The sequence below is a fragment of the Leopardus geoffroyi genome, chromosome A2, assembly GCF_018350155.1.
Source record: "Leopardus geoffroyi isolate Oge1 chromosome A2, O.geoffroyi_Oge1_pat1.0, whole genome shotgun sequence".
NCBI classification, from domain to species: domain Eukaryota; kingdom Metazoa; phylum Chordata; class Mammalia; order Carnivora; family Felidae; genus Leopardus; species Leopardus geoffroyi.
This window is the reverse complement of record NC_059331.1, coordinates 9845335-9863311: the sequence shown is the minus strand read 5'-3', so window position 1 is coordinate 9863311 and position 17977 is coordinate 9845335. Positions and strand designations below refer to the sequence as shown.

The window sequence follows — 17977 nt, the reverse complement described above, 5'->3', positions numbered from 1 at the left end:
CGGGGCGTGCGCGCGTATGCGGGGGCGGTGCTGCCATCGCGCCTGCGCACGGCGGTGCCGTGAATGCGCGGGAAAGAGGTGGAGCGCGCGCGCAGGTGTGAGGGGCGGTGTCGGCCGCGCGGTTCGCGGCGTCGCGCGGCCACCTGCGGGCTCTGGCCTCTCCTGGCGGCCCGGGTCTGGACATTCCATACTTTTAGGTGGCCGGGGTAGGGTTAGTGTGGGTCCGGCCCCCGGAAGTCGGGCCCACAGCGCTCGGGCTTCGGGCCTTCTCCGCCCTTCCCCCCCCCCCACAGTCAGCGCCAGACCCCCGGCCTCCGTGAGGGCCAACTTTTGCCCTTCATATTCTCAGAAAATTCTAATGCAAGTAATTTAACCGAGTTGTTCCCCGACAGATCCAGGCAGACCTACCCAGTTCCTGATAAGGACAGAGGGACCTTGACAACTTCTGTGGCCCAGGTCGGTGTCGACTTGTCTGGACTGCCCCAGGCATCCCCCACAGGGCTCCCTGACCCTTTGAAGGGCCCCAGGTGGCTCCTTCCAGGGTCCTCGGGTGTCCCTGGAAGGTCCTCCGACCAGAGCGGAGAGGGACGGGGCTTCCCATGTTCTGTCCCGACGTGGGGACTAGAGCCGTGTCCCCAGGGCTTCCCAGGCGGGCGGGCCGTGGCCTGAGGTGGCTGTGACTCCCCCCCACTATGTTCCCTCGGGGCCCAGCTTGACCTCCCACCCCCTGCCCCCACCCCGCATCCCGGCAGCCTGATGGGCCAAGGTGCGGGGAGGGTGGCTTCTGCCCTCAGCCAAGGTCACTGGGGCTGTACCCAGGGGCAAGGACTGCTTACAACGATGGGATTGTGCTCATTTTCAGATTTCTCAAAGGAGGGATAAAATGACCAAGAGGAAGAAGCTTCGGACTTCAGGTATTTGGACACTCAAGTTGACACGTCTTTATTGCTGCTTCCGGTTACAGGAGGATGTGGGCCTGTTTGTTGTAGAAATGCTAACACGACCCCGCCAAGCCCCTCGGCGGGGGGGAGTGACTTCATAGGAGCTGGTGAGAAAAGGATGAATTGTGGAAAGTGCATATGGTAAAAAAAAGTGAAAGCTTTCTGGAGTTTCCTCCACCCTTGGGTGGGATCCCACAAGCTTAGGGCAGGGGTGCGCTCTCAGAGACAACCTGTGAATAGAGCTACAAGGCGTTTTGGTTTTTTTTTAATTTTTTTTTTTAACATTTATTTATTTTTGAGACAGAGAGAGACAGAGCATGAACGGGGGAGGGGCAGAGAGAGAGGGAGACACAGAATCGGAAACAGGCTCCAGGCTCTGAGCCATCAGCCCAGAGCCCAACGCGGGGCTTGAACTCACGGATCGTGAGATCGTGACCTGAGCTGAAGTCGGACGCTCAACCGACTGAGCCACCCAGGCGCCCCGATCTTTTTTTTTTTTTTTTTAACGTTATTTTTTTTTAACTTTTTAATTTTTTTTAAGTTTATTTATTTTTGAGACAGAGACAGAGCATGAATGGGGGAGGGGCAGAAAGAGAGGGAGACACAGAATCCGAAGCAGGCTCCAGGCTCTGAGCTGTCAGCACAGAGCCCGACGTGGGGCTCGAACTCATGAACCACAAGATCACGACCTGAGCCAGAGTCGGACGCTCAACCGACTGAGCCGCCCGGGTGCCCTCAACTACAAGGTCTTTGATATACTACAGGGTCATCGGTTGGTGGCTAAGTGTTTCACTCTGGAACCAAAACCCTGGGTTGAGGGCAGCCTGGGTGGCTCATTCTGTTGAGTCTCCAACTCTGCATTTTGGCCCTGTGCTGGGATTTGCATGGAGCCTGCTTGGGATTCTCTCTCCCCCTCTCCCTCTGCCCCTACTCTGATCGTGTTTTGTCTCTCTCTCTCTCTCTCTCTCTCTCTCTCTCTCTCTCAAGATAAACAAATAAACGTAAAAAAAAAAAAAAAACTGGGTTCATCCCAGCTCTCATGCTTGCCCTGTGATTGCAGATGAGTTACTTTGTGCCTCAGTTTCCCCTTTCTGTAAATAGAAGATAATAAAGGCACCTACCCTGTCCATTCAAACAATGATTCTCAACCTGGTGGGAGGATTTTTTGCTCCTCGGAAGACACTGGAAATGTCTACAGACATTTTTGGTTTTCACAACTGATATATGTGGGGAAGGTGGCAGGGACTGGCATTTAGTGGGTTGAGGCCTGGGATGTGCTCAAAATCCTAGAATGCGCAGGACAGCCCCCCACAACACAGAATGATCTGGCCTCAAATGTCAACAGTACCGAGGTGGAGCACTCTGCCCTAGAGCTCACATGTGGATTAGTATTTGTAAAGCACAGAGGATAGACCCTAGGTATACACAAGTGTATATGTGCTGTTATGATTCTCCCCCCAGACTTAAAAAAAAAAAAACCCTCATTCTAAAGTAATTTTGGTCTTACAGAAAACTTGCAAAAATAGTTCAGGGTTCTGTCTACCCTACCCTCCAGCTTCCCAGGAGGTTAATGTCCAACAAAACCACAGGACAACGATCAATCATAATATTGCATAAGAAGCCAAGAAATGAACCTCGCTACACTGCTTGTTCCAAACTTTCCTATATATATACAGCAATATAGTGTTTTCACTGGAAAATAGAATCATCACACATATTGACCTATAATCTGTTTTTTGCTTTATGGGATATCACAATCCTCTTTATTTGTCAACCTACGTGTACGTTTCTTCACTCGAAAAGAAAAATACCCAACGTTACATAGTATAGCACCACCTCCCTGTCCTTGTCTAAGATAACTTAAACCTCGTAGAAGTTTAGAAATGATTACTTACTGGCTAATGAACATGAGGAGTAGCACTCATTTCCCACCCCACTCCCCCAACTATGTGGGACAAAAATTAGCAACGGATTGAAAATGTTTTGTGTAGAAATGAGCAACAGGCTGCTTGGAAACACAGGAATTTCACTGACCTTGGAGGGGGAAGCTGGGGACAGCCAGGCCCACCCACAGCATGTCATTTGGGGCCTCTCTTGGCAGTGGCCTCCCTAGCTCGGTGGACCCCGGGCTGGCCCAGGACAGCTGTTTCTGTGTGTCCTGGAAGGGGTGGGGACAGAGGAAGAGGATTCTGGCAAGGGGTGAAAGAAGCCCTTCCCTCCCAACGTCTTTGGCCTTTGGTGTTGAACATAAGGTTCTGCCTTAGTTTTTCTTAAATTAGTCCCGTGGGGATAGATCACAGGAAGGAAATGGGAGGCTCTTCACTTCTGTTGATATTTTTGTTTTTTATTTGGTACACATGTCCATTGGATGAGTAAAGCGAGCTGGTGTTTGGGCATCGTAAGAAACCAAATAAACAAAGCTGCTCGATTTTGCCTTTTTTGGCAGACCACAGGGTAGGAATATGCTTGTGTAAGAAGCGTTCGTTGGAGCCTTGCTCTAAGTACAGCACTGGCGAGGGCACCTAAGCAGGGTGCACCGGCAGGCGGGGCAAGGATGAGATCAAAGGGTGCCGCAGACTCAGGTCCTGCCCTCATGACCCTCAGGGTCTAGACAGGGGAGAGAGAAAATTGCTTCTCGCCAGGAGCACTAATTCAAATACACAGCAGTAAGGTAAAGTTCTAAAAGGGTACACGTGAACCATAACAGAATCAAAAAAATTACAGAAAAGTCACAGTGGTCTACTGGAGCACAAACAGTCAAGTGAATGCTAACGAGGACCCTAGTGATAGATGTTGGGGATGGGGGGCTCATTCAGTGGGTTTACTTCTAGCTGAGGTTGGAAAGGATCTACCTGACTGAACTCCAGAAAGACCACCTGGTTTGCCTTTTTGTTCTCACTGGTCAGAGGCACGGTACATAGTAGGTACTCAATAAATGCTCAAGTGCGCTTAAGTATGCAGGCTCTGGAGTTGGACTGACTGGATCCCATTCCAGATTCCTTGGCCTCCAGGTGCCTCAGCTTTCTTATCTGTAAGATGGGCAGAACAGTGGGATGCTGCCTCAAAGTTGTATCATAACATACCCAACTTCTCAGGATAGCGTCTGTCATGGAGTTGTCTAGGTTCAACCTTTATCATTTGTTTTTTGAATAAATGAGTAGGTTGGGGCCAGGTTTGGAGAGGTATTACAAGTCAGCCACTATTGGCAGTTTCCGTGTAAGGGTGTTTCCTTCATTCAGCAAATAGGTGTTAGGCTTTTAATTGCTTTCAGTGATGGGGAAGGTATTGCAGATATTCAAGGGGCCGAGGAGCAGCTGAGATGTCACCTCCCTAGCACTCGATGACTGTAGGTCCCAGTTTTCCCAGGATGGATATTCTGCAGGCATCACAGAAAACTAGAGTGGTACATAATTTAGTCCTACCAGTGTTTCCTGGTGGTGATCTCTGTTTTACACGTGTGTTTATTTAATCATGTACCAAGTACTTATTGAGCACCAGTGGTATACTAGATGATCTTCTAGGCACTTGAGACTCAGTAGAGAGTGAGATAGACCCCTCTTTGTATGGAGCAGGTTGTATTGAGGGAGACAGAAAATAACCAGTACATCAGATACTGCCAAAAAAAAGCTGTGAAGTGAATGAAACAGACCGTGGGTCTCTACAGGGGGTGCCCTATAGAGAAGTCAGGGATGGCCCTCTGCAGGAATATTTGAGCTGAGACTCAAGGAAGCCAGTACACATCTCTCCCCACCTTCCCAGAGAGACAGGTGGCTGGACCAGGTTGTCTTATGTAGTTTGGTGCCAGGCCACATCAGGATTTGGTCTCAGTCATGACCAGTCCTTAGGTAAAAAGCCTTTGAATCCCATGGCCACCTAAGCTCCTAGACAAGGCTCCATCCCATCTCTCTCTCCAGGCTAGTGTCAGAGCAAGGGTTTCCTGCTCTTGGAACAAGCTTGTTCATGTTGCAGCAGTGGCCCTGCCATGTTGGTTGTCAGCCATGGAAGTGCCTGCTCCTTGTACCTCCCATACCTTCATTTTCCTTTCTCTCTAAACTAGGTGGAGAAGGAATCCGTCCTCCAAAACTCCCAAAGAACCCAAGGCTAGGAGACTCTGGCAGGCCCCCCAGAGTTCTGAGTGGGGCTGTTTGTGTCTCCCTGAAGAGTCAGAAGGCAGATCAGGACCTGTTCCCTCTGCCGAACAGAGGACAGAGGAACCAGTACAGGAAGCCTCCAGGTAGGTGGCTTGGAACATTCCAGCAAGCCTTCCCACCAACAGTGGGCACAGCACAGCCATCCAGTAGGCAGGATGCAAAAGCGTGGGGACAACCATGACCCATCCAACGCCACGCCTCCCTCTGCGGGTTCAGGGCCCCTCAGGTTGCTTCTCAAAGCCATTCCTAGGACTCTCCTTTCCAGGGAGAAAGGTTGATATTTTAACCACGGGCAAGGAAAACCTTGAATGTTTCAAGGTCACTTGGTAATAGAATGCATCTTGTCCTCTGCTGGTCCAATCCGTGTTTATCCCACATTCCTTCTTAACCAAGAAAGGATCGATGGAGTTCTGGGTCTGCGAACTAATAAGCCATGAAAGGGGATAGCAAATATTATGTGCCAGACAGTGTGCTAATAATAAACAGTTTACGTCTGTCTGTTCGTTTAATCCTCGTGGCTATGTGAGGTAAGTTTTTATCCCTGTGTCACAGGTGAGGACTCCGAAATTTCAAGATATCAAATGACTTATTGCCCAAGGCTACTGAGCTGGTGCAGGGCAGGCTGGGGTCTGGCTGTGTCTGGCTCCTGTGTTCCTAACCACCATGGTTTCCCAGCTTCCTTATTTTTATTTTCAGGAATATGTAATTAAGCACAATGGGGGAAAAAGAAAGATCTGGAGCATAGTCTATTCATGGAGTTAAACTACATGTAACTACAACAAAGTAGAAAGGGTTAGCAGGAGTTAAGAGGAGGATTCCTGCTACCAGAAGTCTTCAAAGAAAATATCATGGATCAGTGTACCAAATTTTCTGAGTAAACAATTGCGGCACATGGTCTGACCAACAGAGCTGTTTTTGGCGGTGGGGGCTGTGTGGTCGCAGGTCATTGCAATCTTAAGACTAAAGGCAGCCCTGTGGTGTGTGGGATATGAAGAGGGGCCGCATGTCACAGCTAACCCGTTCTCCCAGACAGGTAGCATGATGTCACTGTGCTTCACGCTCCTGGAGAGGCCAGCAGGGCTCATGGGGTCCCAGGCACTGCCCACCCTACTGTCTTAGTCCATAAGAATAGTCAGAACCTACAGAAGTGGGTTCCCACTCTCTTTTTTCTGTTTTTGTTTTCAAAATGTTTAATTAAGAAATTCCATGTGCATAGAAGTACAACAGAAAAAAGCAAAGCCAACAAGCTTAACACATTTATGTTGAGAAATGAAATCTTTACCAGTACCCTAGCAGCCACCCAAATAATCCACTCCAATTAAAAATTTTCAAACTCTTGGGGCAGGGTGGCTCAGTCAGTTGAGCATCGAACTTCAACTTAGGTCATGATCTCACAGTTCGTGGGTTCGAGCCCCATGTTGGGCTCTGTGCTGACAGCTCAGATCCTGGAGCCTGCTTCAGATTCTGTGTCTCCCTCTCTCTCTCTCTCTCTCTCTCTCTCGCTCTTGCTCTCTCCACCCCTCCCCCACTCTCACTCTGTTTCTGTCTCTCTCGAAAATAAGCATTAAAAATTAAAAAAAAATTTTTCAAACTCTTGCTGTCAGTATCTAGATTTATTCTGTCTCCATAACCTCCCGACACGGTTTAAACCTGTTACTGTATCTTCGTGCTTTTTCCTGTTCCACTTATAAAGGTGAAATCATGAAGGTTTAGTTCCAGATTTTGATTTTTTTTAACAACACATACATCCACATTTATTTAGATATAACCACAAGTCTCACAATCTTTTTAAAAAGACCTAATATTTGGGGGGGGGGGGTCGCCTGGGTGGCTCAGTTGGTTACGTGTCCGACTTCGGTTCAGGTCATGGTCTCGCAGTTTGTGAGTTCAAGCCCCGTGTCGGGCTCTGCGCTGACGTTGCAGAGCCTGGAGCCTGTTTTGGGTTCTGTCTCCCTCTCTCTCTCTGCCTCTCCCTTGCGCTCTCTGTCTCTCAAAAATAAATAAACATTAAAAAAAAAAAGACCTAATTTTTTAAGGTCTTTGGGTTTATAATAAAATTGGAAAGAAGGTAATGGAGAGTTCCCATATAGACCCCTGCCCCCACACATGCATAGCCTTACCCATTGTCACAATCACTCACCAGAGCTGTGCATTTGTTACCCAGGATGAACCTGCACTGACACGTAATAATCACTTGCAATCCACAGTTTACTTTAGAGGTCACTCTGTGTTGTATGTTCTGTGGGTTTGGGCAAACATAGAATGACATGTATCTACCATTAAAATCTCATGCACAGTATTTTCACTGTCTAAATATTCTTTGCGCTCCACCTGTTCATCTCTCCTTTCTCCAACTCTGGCCCCACGGATCTTTTTATTGTCTTCGTAGTTTTACCTTTTCCAGAATGTCATAGCGTTTCCATCATACGATATGTAGCTTTTTCAGGTCACTTATTTCACTTAGTAACACGCATTTAAGCTTCCTCTCTGTGTTCTCATGGCTTGATAGCTCATTTCTTTTAATGCTGAATAATATTCCATTGTCTGGACGCACCACAGTTTATCCATTCACCCACTAAATGCAATCTCAGTTGCTTCTGCATTTTGGCAATTAATGAGTACACCTGTTTTTTCTGACATTGTGTCTTTTGCATCTACAACTTCCTTTCTCTGGAATTTGCAGAGTTGGGGGTTAGAGTGTCATTCCAAATGTGAAATCCTATTCTTATTTCAGGAGCCAATTCCTGGGATTCTAAGGGTAAAGTGCTGCCAGAGCAGGAAGCTTGGATTCTAGATGTGAGACTCTGCACCCTTCTTGGCAGTCACATGTCACTCTAGGCACAGCTCCCCTTCTCCACCCCACCCTCTCCAAGCAGGTGCTCCAGGACCTCCCTTGCAGGAGACTGAGCACTACTTTGCCTTTGGATTCATTCTGTTTGTCTTACCACGCGCACGGACAGCTTTCCAGAACTTCAGAACCACCTCTGTTTTGCCTTTCTCCACCCAGCTCCCCTGCTGAGGAAGCACAAGCTCCCGCCAGTCTCCTTGGGGAACCAGAAAAGGAGCCAGCACCCCCTCCTCTTTCCCAGGTGAGCCTGTTCTATGGCCTCATATATGTACTACAAACGCTGCCTCCCTTAAGCTGGAGTTCTTATCTCCATTCGGCATCAACAGGCTGACAGGTTGGTGAGACTGTGTGCTGGGGATGGAGTGGAGGGCAAGGACTGCATTTGAAGCTGCAAGAAAGGAACTGGTTTGGTGTTTGTTTTCTGAGACCTCATTCTGCCCTTATCTTTATTGCTGCTTTGTTCTTGTATCTGGTCCACAGAATTCAGCCAGGAGGTTTGTCCCCCAGTTTCCAAAGTCCAGGAAGACACTGACAAGACCAGCAGAGTTGAGGGAAGAGGACCCCAGGAGTGGAACCCCTAAAATCAGCCAGGTGAGCCTGTTAGACACCCAGTAGCTGCTTGGACCAGCCTTGGCTACTGAGTTCAACCTTGGTTTTCTTTGGCATTGGCTAGACCTGCATCTGTCTGCATGCCCTTTTTCAGTGCGTGATGCTACAGATGTGTGTGGAGTGTATGCCACGCCTGTGTGAGGCGCTCAGGACAGCTGTGCCTGCACCCAAGTGGTCAAGGCCACAGCCGTTTCCCCCAGGTTGCATGATAGTAGTAAAAATGCAGAAAGGCAATCCACATTCTGTCCCTGAACCCCTTTACTTCTTGGAAGCTTTTGTGTGGTTGGGGGTAGGGGATGGGTCTTACAGTGTACTTTCTTGTCCTTTCTACCATGAGCTCCCGGGGTGATAATGTCTCTGGCAACAGGGGCCCCTACAAAAGTGAGGGATGGGCATTCCCAGCAGCCATGTTTGTAATCATCCCCAGCGGAGAACACCCGATATCCTTTAATGGGTGAATGGCTGAACACACCATAGAGCACAACCCAGCAACGAAAGAGGAACAAACCAGTGATACACGCAACAATCTAGATGGATTTCTCGGGCGTTATGTGGAGTGAGAAAAGCCAGTCCCAAGAGGTTATATACCGTAGGGTTTCATTTGCATAACGTTATTGAAATGAGAAAATTATACAGATGGGTAGGTTAGTGGTTGCAGGGAGTTGGACCAGGGTGGGGTGGGGAGGTGAGTGTGGCTACACGTGGCAGCACAAGGGACCCTGTGTTGGAGATTTCCCATATCTTATTTGTGTGGTGGATGCACAGCCTCCACCACTGAGAGAGCTTTGCAGAACTTCATACACACACACAAACAAGCGTAAGTCAAGCTGGAAAGCCAAATAAGGTCGGTGGACTTGATCAGTGTTGGTATCGGGACTGTGATATTATACTAAAGTTATATAAGATGATACCACTGGGGGAAACTGGGTAAAGGGCATGACGAGTCTTTTTCTGCTCATGCTTTGTCTCTCTCTCTCCTTCAAAAATAAATAAAAACATTTAAAAATAAAAAAAAAAAAAGAAAGAAAGAAAGAAAATAAAACAGTACAGAGAGGTCCTTGTGTGCTCTCCTCCAGTGTCCTCCAGTGGTAACATCTTCTAACTAGTATCCATTGCCAACACCGGTCAGTTGACGTTGACACAGTCCACAGGCCCCTTTGATTTTTATATCCTTGATCTGTCCAAGAGTCTCCATGTGCCCAGTGTTGGTGGGAAGAAGGAGCTGATGGAAAGAGGGATTCCTCTGCTTCTGGTCCCCATTCCAGCCCCTGGCTCTAACTATGCCCAGCACTGGTACTGAATGGTACTGGGTGCACCACGTGTAACATCTGAGACTTTGTACAGGTATAGTTACAACTAGAAAAAATTTTAGTTGATTATTGAAGGCTCAAGGCTGAGTCTTTTACTCTCCATAGGAAACACCGCCAGGGCCCAGTAGCCAACAGGCCAGAAGCCGACTGCAAGAGGAGTCACTAGGGCTTGCTTCCTGGGAGGCCAGGGAGCTGGGAGCCCAGACCCAGGCAGACAGCACTCACCCTGAACACAGAGACCAAAACCCCATGACACCTGTGCCTGGAAGTGGGGATTCTCCGCCCTCGGCTCCCACCAATGTCTCTCCAGAACGGGGGATGGTACCCTTGGCCTCAGAGAGGGCCAGCCAGGACCACCTGTCGGAGCAAGGAACCAACACACCGGATGGTGAAAGCAGGAAGGGATGTTGGGTTCTAGGCTATCATGGCCAGAAAGGGCTCCTGCTGAGCAGTGATGCTGAAGAGAAGGAGCCAGACCGAGGAAGCCTCCAGGAAGCAGGTGTCCAAGGGGGAGCAGAGGCTGACCTGCCTGAGGGGCACAGAGAAAAAGGAGACAGTGTCCTGGGTCCCTCCTCCACTCAGGGCCCAGAGCCCGGATCTGCAGACCAGGCCCTCTCTGACCCCATGCAGATACCCAGCAAAACTAGCAGGGAAGCAGAACAGAGCTGTAGTGGCCCAAGTCATTCCTCCCTTGGGACCCTTGTCATCACAGACAGGAGGACAGACCCCACTGAGCCAGAACGGAGGGCTCCAGAGGTGGCCAAGCCAGATGAACAGGCCAACACCAGGGCACCTTCCTCTCCCAGTGGGAAGGCCCCTGATGGAGGCCACAGTGGGGCCCTGCTCAGCTGCACACTTCTCACTGGGGAGACAGGAGGCAGAAGGGAGGCAAGGTGGGAAGACGAGCCCCCTGGCAACATCCTGGGGGGCCCTTTAGGCTCCCTGGCTCTGGATCGCAGGATAAAAGAGCCCATAGTAGGTGCTGGAGATTCCAGTCTTCTAGCCTCAGAAGTGGGCCCACCTGTTGATCAAACAAGGGCGCCTGGCCTGGATGAAGAGGGACTGGGGGGGATATGTGCACTGCCTTTGCTATTGCAGCCTGAAGGTGAAAAAGCAGCTGAGTTAAGGAGCCAGAGCCCTAAAGAAGACCTTGACTGGTTCAATCTGTCTCTTGGAGCCTTTGCTCCTGCAATGCACAGAGAAGCAGTGGGTGGCCCTTCCCAGGAGACCAGGGCCTGCCACGACCACCCAGATGCCCCTGAAGATCCCACAGGCTGGTCTGAACCCCCTCCTGGCTCTGCAGACCAGGCTCTCTTGGGGGAGTCTCCAGTCATGGAACCTCACTTCCTGCCAGACAGCCAGATACGGGATGCCCTAGAAGTCCCTGACCTTGCAGCCTCACCTGAGCAGGTAAGAGTTTCCCCACATGATAGCCAGACTATCCCAAGGTAGGTGTCAAGTGGCCATGAGCCCTGTCACAAACCACCCACCGGTGGGGAATTTGGGGTGTGTGGTCATCTGTTTATACAGCACACGGGTCTAAGAGAATGAGGTTTAGCTTCAGTGTGTATGGAGTCAGTGATTTTCCAGATAGGACAGTCCTGCCTTTCTTTCTGTAAGGAGTTTGTGTGGGAACTGCAGAGCCCCAGGCAGTGACACACATGCATTCCGTCAGCCCAGGCAGAGTTGATGGAGGTCCTCCATTCCTTGACTGGAGCCCCCAGGTGTGCCCACCCTCTCCACGCTTCAGGGCCTGGCCCTGGCTGCAGGTTTCTGAAGGATATAAAGAGGATGCCTGAAGCCTTGAGGGTACCTTTGAAAAAGCCAGTGTTGTCAAAGCTGGGCATGGGGGAGAGGACTTCAGTCTCCAACTGAAAAGAGCCTTTGCCCATCTTAAGGGTCGTTTCAGGATCCTGATATGAATTTTTTTTCCAAATATATACAAGAATTTTGCTTTCCTGCTGGAATTCGTAGGGACTTTCTTTCCTTCAGGGATCTGCCTGCCCAACAGGCAGTGGGAGAGCTGCCCCAAATCACCTTTCCTGGCTACTGAGCCTACACCAGCCATTGGCATTCACCTGTCTAGGGCAGGTAGCAGCCTTGCTTTGGCCCCACCCCCAGGGAGGCACCACATCCGTGACCACTGGCACACCTGAATCCGGGCTAAGTGCTTTGTGGTCACACCCTGGAAGGTAGGTGGTTCTCTTTCCACACACTGGGTGTGGATAAGAGGCTGAAGGAGGTTGGGCACCTGCCCAAGGTGAAGCAGCTGAGTGAAGCAGGCTGGGTCTGTTCCCAGGTTGGCCTGATTCTGCAGCTGTGCCTGTCCTGGAACACAGAACCCAGCTTGCTTCACAAACATTGGCCTCTGTTTCTTCGGCTGTCCTGTTGAAATGTTTAAAAAATTAATTCAGTTACATGCTTATCAAGAGCCTGCTCTTCCAGGAGTCAGCACATCAGGCGTGGTCCCTGCCCCTGTGAGGTTTGTGGTTGTACTGTTCCCACCTGCCTCTCCCAGAGTAAACATTTTGTACCCTATCATTTCAGCACTTAAAAGAGTTTTTTTATACAATATGGCCCCAAAACACAAGCCTAGTATTTCATCTGGTGCCTAGCTGAAGAAAGCCAGCTGTTCCAGCCACAGAGGGGAATGTGGCTGGGTTGAGCAAATGTGAGTCTCCAAGGTGCTGCCTTCCCAGGGGATGGCCAAGGGTCATCTTTGGCCCTTCACCATGTTTACCTGCAAGGTAGCTTCAGACCAGGCCCCAGGTGCCACATGTGGGCCCCCAGTACCTTGTGCCACCCATTTCTCAATCACCAGATGAGTAAGATCATGGAAAGCAATCGCCGTGTAGTCCACTCATAACGTTTGAAGACAAGTACCTGGGATAGATGGGCGTTCAGGTCCTGGCGCAGCTGAAATTTTATAATTGAAGCCCCATCCCTTGAAAAATATAAACCCCTCCCTTGGAAAGAAGAGCAGTCTAAGTTACCCCCAGTCTCTGACTGCTGGGCAGTGGCTAAAGGAGCTGTTGGGCTGTCTAGTGGCATCCAGCAGGCAAAGAGCAAGCCCTTCCTGATCGGCCACCAGTGACTTTGGGCTTTGAAAACACCAAGGAATCCGCAGTGGTGGGACCCAGCAGACAGCCGGGGTGGTCAGACCTGACAGGCCCCCCAGGGGCAGAAGCACTGCCCTGACAAGGCTGCTGACGCCTGGGCACGTTTCGTTTAGATAATGGGCGTTCCCAAACAAGTTGGGGCGACCCCGGCACAGGCAGGTTCCCACGGAAAGCTTCTGGATGGGGCCCAGCAGGAAGGCTGCGTGGACAGGCACACTTGGGAATAGAGTGCAGGTAGATGGAGAGAGTGGCAGCAGCGGCCTGCCCACTGTCCCTCACGGTGGCACAGCCATGAGCACTGCTTCGGAGGAGGCAACTCGGGGTGTCCCAGAGGTTACACAGCAATGACAGAGCAGTTTCAAACCCAGGTCTCCTCACAGGAAACTATGGTGTTTTCTTCTCATAGTAGCTCCCTTAGGATGTAACACTCCCCACAGAGACACTGGGGCCTCTGTAGACCACTGCCACGTAAGTCACTTAAAAAAAGCTGATTCCAAGTCCCTCTTGGGTCCTAGAGTGGTGGCCTCCAGCACATTCTGGAGGAGAACTGCCCTCACTGTGTCAAACATTCACAGAACCCTGGTGGAGGCAGTAGTACCTGTCAGGAGGGAGAATATTCCTCATGGCCAAGAACAGCACAGTGAGTTGAGTGAACATGTGATGCCAAGTTGTATTTTAAGCCACAGTCACTTACATGAAAGTCAACCAGATGCCTGGCAGATAACTGGACGGGCTTCCCAATTCGGCACTGCTGGCATTTGGCCCCAGATAGTTCTGTGTGGTGGGGCTATCCTGTGCACTGTAGGGTGCTGAGTGGCCCTCCCGACCTCTACCGACAGCACGCCCGTAGCACCTTCCCCAGTACCAAAGTGTGCCGACCAGCGTGAAGTGCCTAGGGGTGATCCTCCCTGGTGAGAGCCGCTGGGCTACAAGCAGCTCTTCACGTCTGTTCCTTGGGATTCAGGGACGATTTGTAGCTGTAAGCTGTAGCTCAAGCCCTTCATCCCATCCCCCACTGCTGTCAGGAGAGAGGGGCTCGGTTCTGAAAGGATGTCTTTTGGAATGGGTCCCGACTTACTCTAGGACTTTGGTCCCCCCAGAAGAGGCCCTGGGCCGGCCACTCTGCCCCAGCCTCTTTGCCTCTTTTCAGAGGGACATATGTCACCTCCATGATTGAGCCTGACATTTTCCATGAAAGTTAAACCACCGTTGACATTTAGAAACTTAAGCTTCTCAGGGTTATCTGGCTTTCTCCCCTATTAATTATAAATTTTTCCTTAAAATGTATTTGCAAAATCTCTCCCTGACATGAAACCTGGCTGACCTCTTCCCCTCAACACCGGATGCCCACCTCGCCCCAGTCACCATTACTGGGGGTCTTCTCTGTATCTTTCCAGATACTGCAGGATGAGCAGGAGACAGTGCTACACCTCAGCCATCAGAGACAGAGCCATCTGCCAGCACAGATCAGCCCTTCAGAAAACACAGGCCCGGCAGGGGACACCAGGGTCAGGCCCCACATTGCCCTGTCTGCTCTTTTGGAATGGGGAGGTGGGGAGAGCAGCTGGGGCTGGCGGCCCCCGGGTCTAGCTGTTAGGGCATCCCGTCCCTTCCCTACACCACTGTTCTGCAGGATTCTCTGCCTCCGTGTCCCTGACATAGCCCGGAGGAACCGAGAGGTCCCCTGCATGACCCTTCCCTGTGCAGGGCTCACAGCTAGGTCATTCATATGTGTGCTCTCTCTTCACAGTTGTTTCCTCTGGGGAGCAGGCTGGACTCTTGTTGGCCTGGCACAAGCCTACATGCTGATGGAGGCCCCCTCACTGACTTCCAGCTGAGGTAGACATGATGGGGGGAGGCTGACCCAGGACCCTTGCCCCAGTACCGGTTGTCCCTAAGTGCCTGGGAGGGGAAAACGTCACTGCTTTCCTGGCACTGGCGCTTCCCACACTCTCCCTCACCATAGGCCTGCCTTGCCCTGGATGGGCCTCAGTAAGGGAGCCAAGCCCCATCTTTCAAACTGTGCATGTCCCCTGATCCCCATGAGTGGAAAAATCGTGATCATCCATCTATAGACAAACCACAGTCTCTTCCCAGAACCCCTGGGAAGGTGCCCCCAGGTCCATGGGTTGTTGTGACATACCATGTACTTTTTGTGGAGAGAGGTTCTAGAGCTTTCCCTAAATCTCTAGAGGGGAAGAGGACCCAGACAGGGCTAAGAACCGTTGGCCCATGTGACCTGGGGGTCTGTTCCCACTCTGGCACCTTCTGGACCTCCAGGGTCCCTGACTGGTCCCATCTCCTCACTTGGCTCTGTGCCCTAAGGCAGGCCACTTTCTCCCTCCTTCAGGCCATGGAATGTGTGTGTGTGTGTGTGTGTGTGTGTGTGTGTGTGTGTGTGTGTGTTGGGGGGGTCCTCTGTCTCTACCCCAGAGCCTTTCACAGTCCCATCACCTCCCTTTGTGTCCTTTCTCCCCACCCTGCCAGGCGCTAACACTGAGCCAGTCCTCTCCTGTTACCTTGTACTTGAACTGGCCTCTCTGCAGAGGCTGCAGCTTATCGATTATTCATGGCCAAGTTTCTGTTTCTGGCTGGCAAGTGTGGAGGAGGGGTGAGAGACACAGCCCTTGGCAGAATTTGTCTCCTTCCTTTTCCTCCTCCTCCCCCTCATCCTCAGGATAGAGGTGGCCACGTTCCCACCTCTTACCCATGCATAACATCTGTAAATAGTACCTGTTGTACCACTTGTTGCCACACACACACACACATACACATACTGCAAGGGGATCAGTGGCACTTTAGTCAAAGTGGCCTTACTATTGCTTGAGCAAAGAGGAGAGAGATTCATGTTGTCAATCTCCAGTGGCCTCTGATATGACCCACATGGATGACTGGAAGCCCCAGGCAGGTCATGGGTCTGGTTCAGTGTTCTGTGGCTGAGTGGGACGTGCAGAGGCTAAGGCAAGCCAGCTCAGGGTGACCGAAGCGGGTGGGGCAGAACTGGAGTTCCCACAGTGACAGCCCGGGAGACACTGCTAAGCTGGGGTGTGGGAGGATTTAGGAACAGCTGTTGACTCAAGTCCAGGAGGGCAGCCCACTGCCCACACCCGCAGGCCACATGTGTTAGATACAGTGGGTGCTGTGGTGCATCTACCCTTCCATAGATACTAATGCCATCCAGTGCCAGCTCTTCCAGGAATTGCTCTGGGCATGGGGGAGGCCGTGTGGGACAAAACACAAATCTTCCATCTGGTGGGGGTGGGAGGGTGAGAGACCAGCAAATTAGTCAGATGGTGAAGTGTTGAGAAAAACACTGTGAGGAAGGGGTTAAAAATTTACAGTGGTGATCAGGGAAGGCCCCCTCCCCCCACCAGGAGGAGATATTTGGGAAAGAACATTCCAGGGCCCTAAGAAGTGCTCAGGGAACAGCCAGGAATTCAGTGTGGCTGGAACAGGGGGGGAAGGGAATGAGAATGAGGGGATGGGGTCTGGAGGTGCTGGCAGATGGTGCAGGGCTGCAGGGAGGGGCACTGGGCCCGACCCGGTTTCCATTTTCACAGCCCACCCCACCCCAGCACTGAATGGGGGACAGGCTGTAGGGGCAGGAACTGGGGGCCAGGGAGGCTGTGGCAGCTGTCCAGACAAGGACCAAGGTGGTGGGGAGGCGGCTGGATTCTGAGTGTGCTTCTCATGGTACAGCTAGCCAGGTTGGCCATGAGGGCTCTGCCTGTGGTGGCTTCGTATCTGTAAAAGGTATTAACGTCCAGAGAAGACCGCTCCAGGCCCAGCAAAAGCCCCCAGAACAGACTCTGACAGAGCTGTCCAGTGAGGTCAGGCTTCATGTCATCCCTCCCTTCCCCCGCCCAGGACCTGTGTAGGGATCAAAGCTTGCGAAGCTGCCAGGATGGAGGACGCAACAGACACCGTGCGTGGCCTTGTCGTTGAGCTCTCCAACCTGAAGTAAGCATTGGGCAGGGATCCATGGATGAGTGGGGTGGGAGGGGTGGCAGAGGGGACAGGGCCTTGGAGGGGGGTGGGGAGGGCCCAGTGCCAGCATCTGCCTGTGTGCGTGTCCATGATCCGTTGAGTGTGTAGGTGTGTGAGCTTGTGTGGGAGAGTGAGCAGCCACTTGTGCCCGAATGAGAGGTGGGGTCCTTGCACGGACGTCTGGTGGAGCACAGCTCCCGCTGGCACTTCCTGCAGCCGGCTGATCATGAGCACCCACCGGGACCTGGAGGCTTTCAGGCGCCTCAACTACAGGAAGGCAAGGCCAGCAGGGAAAGCGCCAGCACCCTACACATCAAAGGGAGCTGGGAATCTCCCTCCAGGGGAGCGATCCTGGAGGGATTTGTAGATTACTTCCAGACCACCTCAGGAGCGCCCTGTGCGCACACTTGTGTGCAAGCTCACAGTGCCTATGCGTGTTTCCTCTGCGCTGGCCCCCAGAAGTGCCTGGTACTCCTGCCAAACAGCTGGAAACAATCCCTCAGCAGACCCCGGAAAGCCTGCAGGCCGTGTGTGCCCCCTGGTTTACCCTAGAAGATGCTCCAGCGTTTCCCCAGTGGGCCCCAGAAACCTTCCCTCAGCCTACCCAGAAGTCAGCTTTCCATGGGAAACACAGGAGGCCAGGCCTCAGTCAATAGCCTCCCTTGGGAGTTGGTACGGGAGGGGACCTGCTCCTCCCTGGGGCTGCAGCAAAGGCCAGAGACAGGAGGCTGGAGGCTGACTGTGCCCCCAACACTCAGGAAGCCAGCTGCTCTGAGCAGGGCCTAGAGCTGCCCGGATGTTTATCTGTATTTGCAAATTTCAGTTCTTTAGCTCAGGTTATGGGAGGTTCAGAATTTGTTTCTTTCCTGGAGGAGAAAAGGGTTCCCTTTGTTGGCGGTACCTTTGTTTTTCTCCAGATTTCCATTTTATTTGTTCTGGTTAGAGCATTAATAAATGATTCCCTAGTGTGGATCTGTGACCTGTTGTTTGGGGTTTGAGGCATTTTCAGTTC

At 51.5% G+C, this 17977-nt stretch overlaps 1 protein-coding gene across 1 annotated transcript; it reads left to right on the top strand.

Annotated features, from left to right (window-relative positions):
* The first annotated feature begins 6 nt into the window (after window positions 1-6).
* BRME1 (break repair meiotic recombinase recruitment factor 1) lies at window positions 7-17935 on the top strand. Its single transcript, XM_045492199.1, is given in 12 exon segments — window positions 7-95; window positions 393-456; window positions 863-914; window positions 4999-5049; window positions 5052-5175; window positions 8100-8181; window positions 8421-8531; window positions 9965-11269; window positions 14376-14486; window positions 14729-14817; window positions 16846-16938; window positions 17182-17935. Coding segments are annotated over 12 exon segments (2265 nt in total). The 5' UTR covers window positions 7-63; the 3' UTR covers window positions 17333-17935.
* The last annotated feature ends 42 nt before the right edge of the window (window positions 17936-17977 follow it).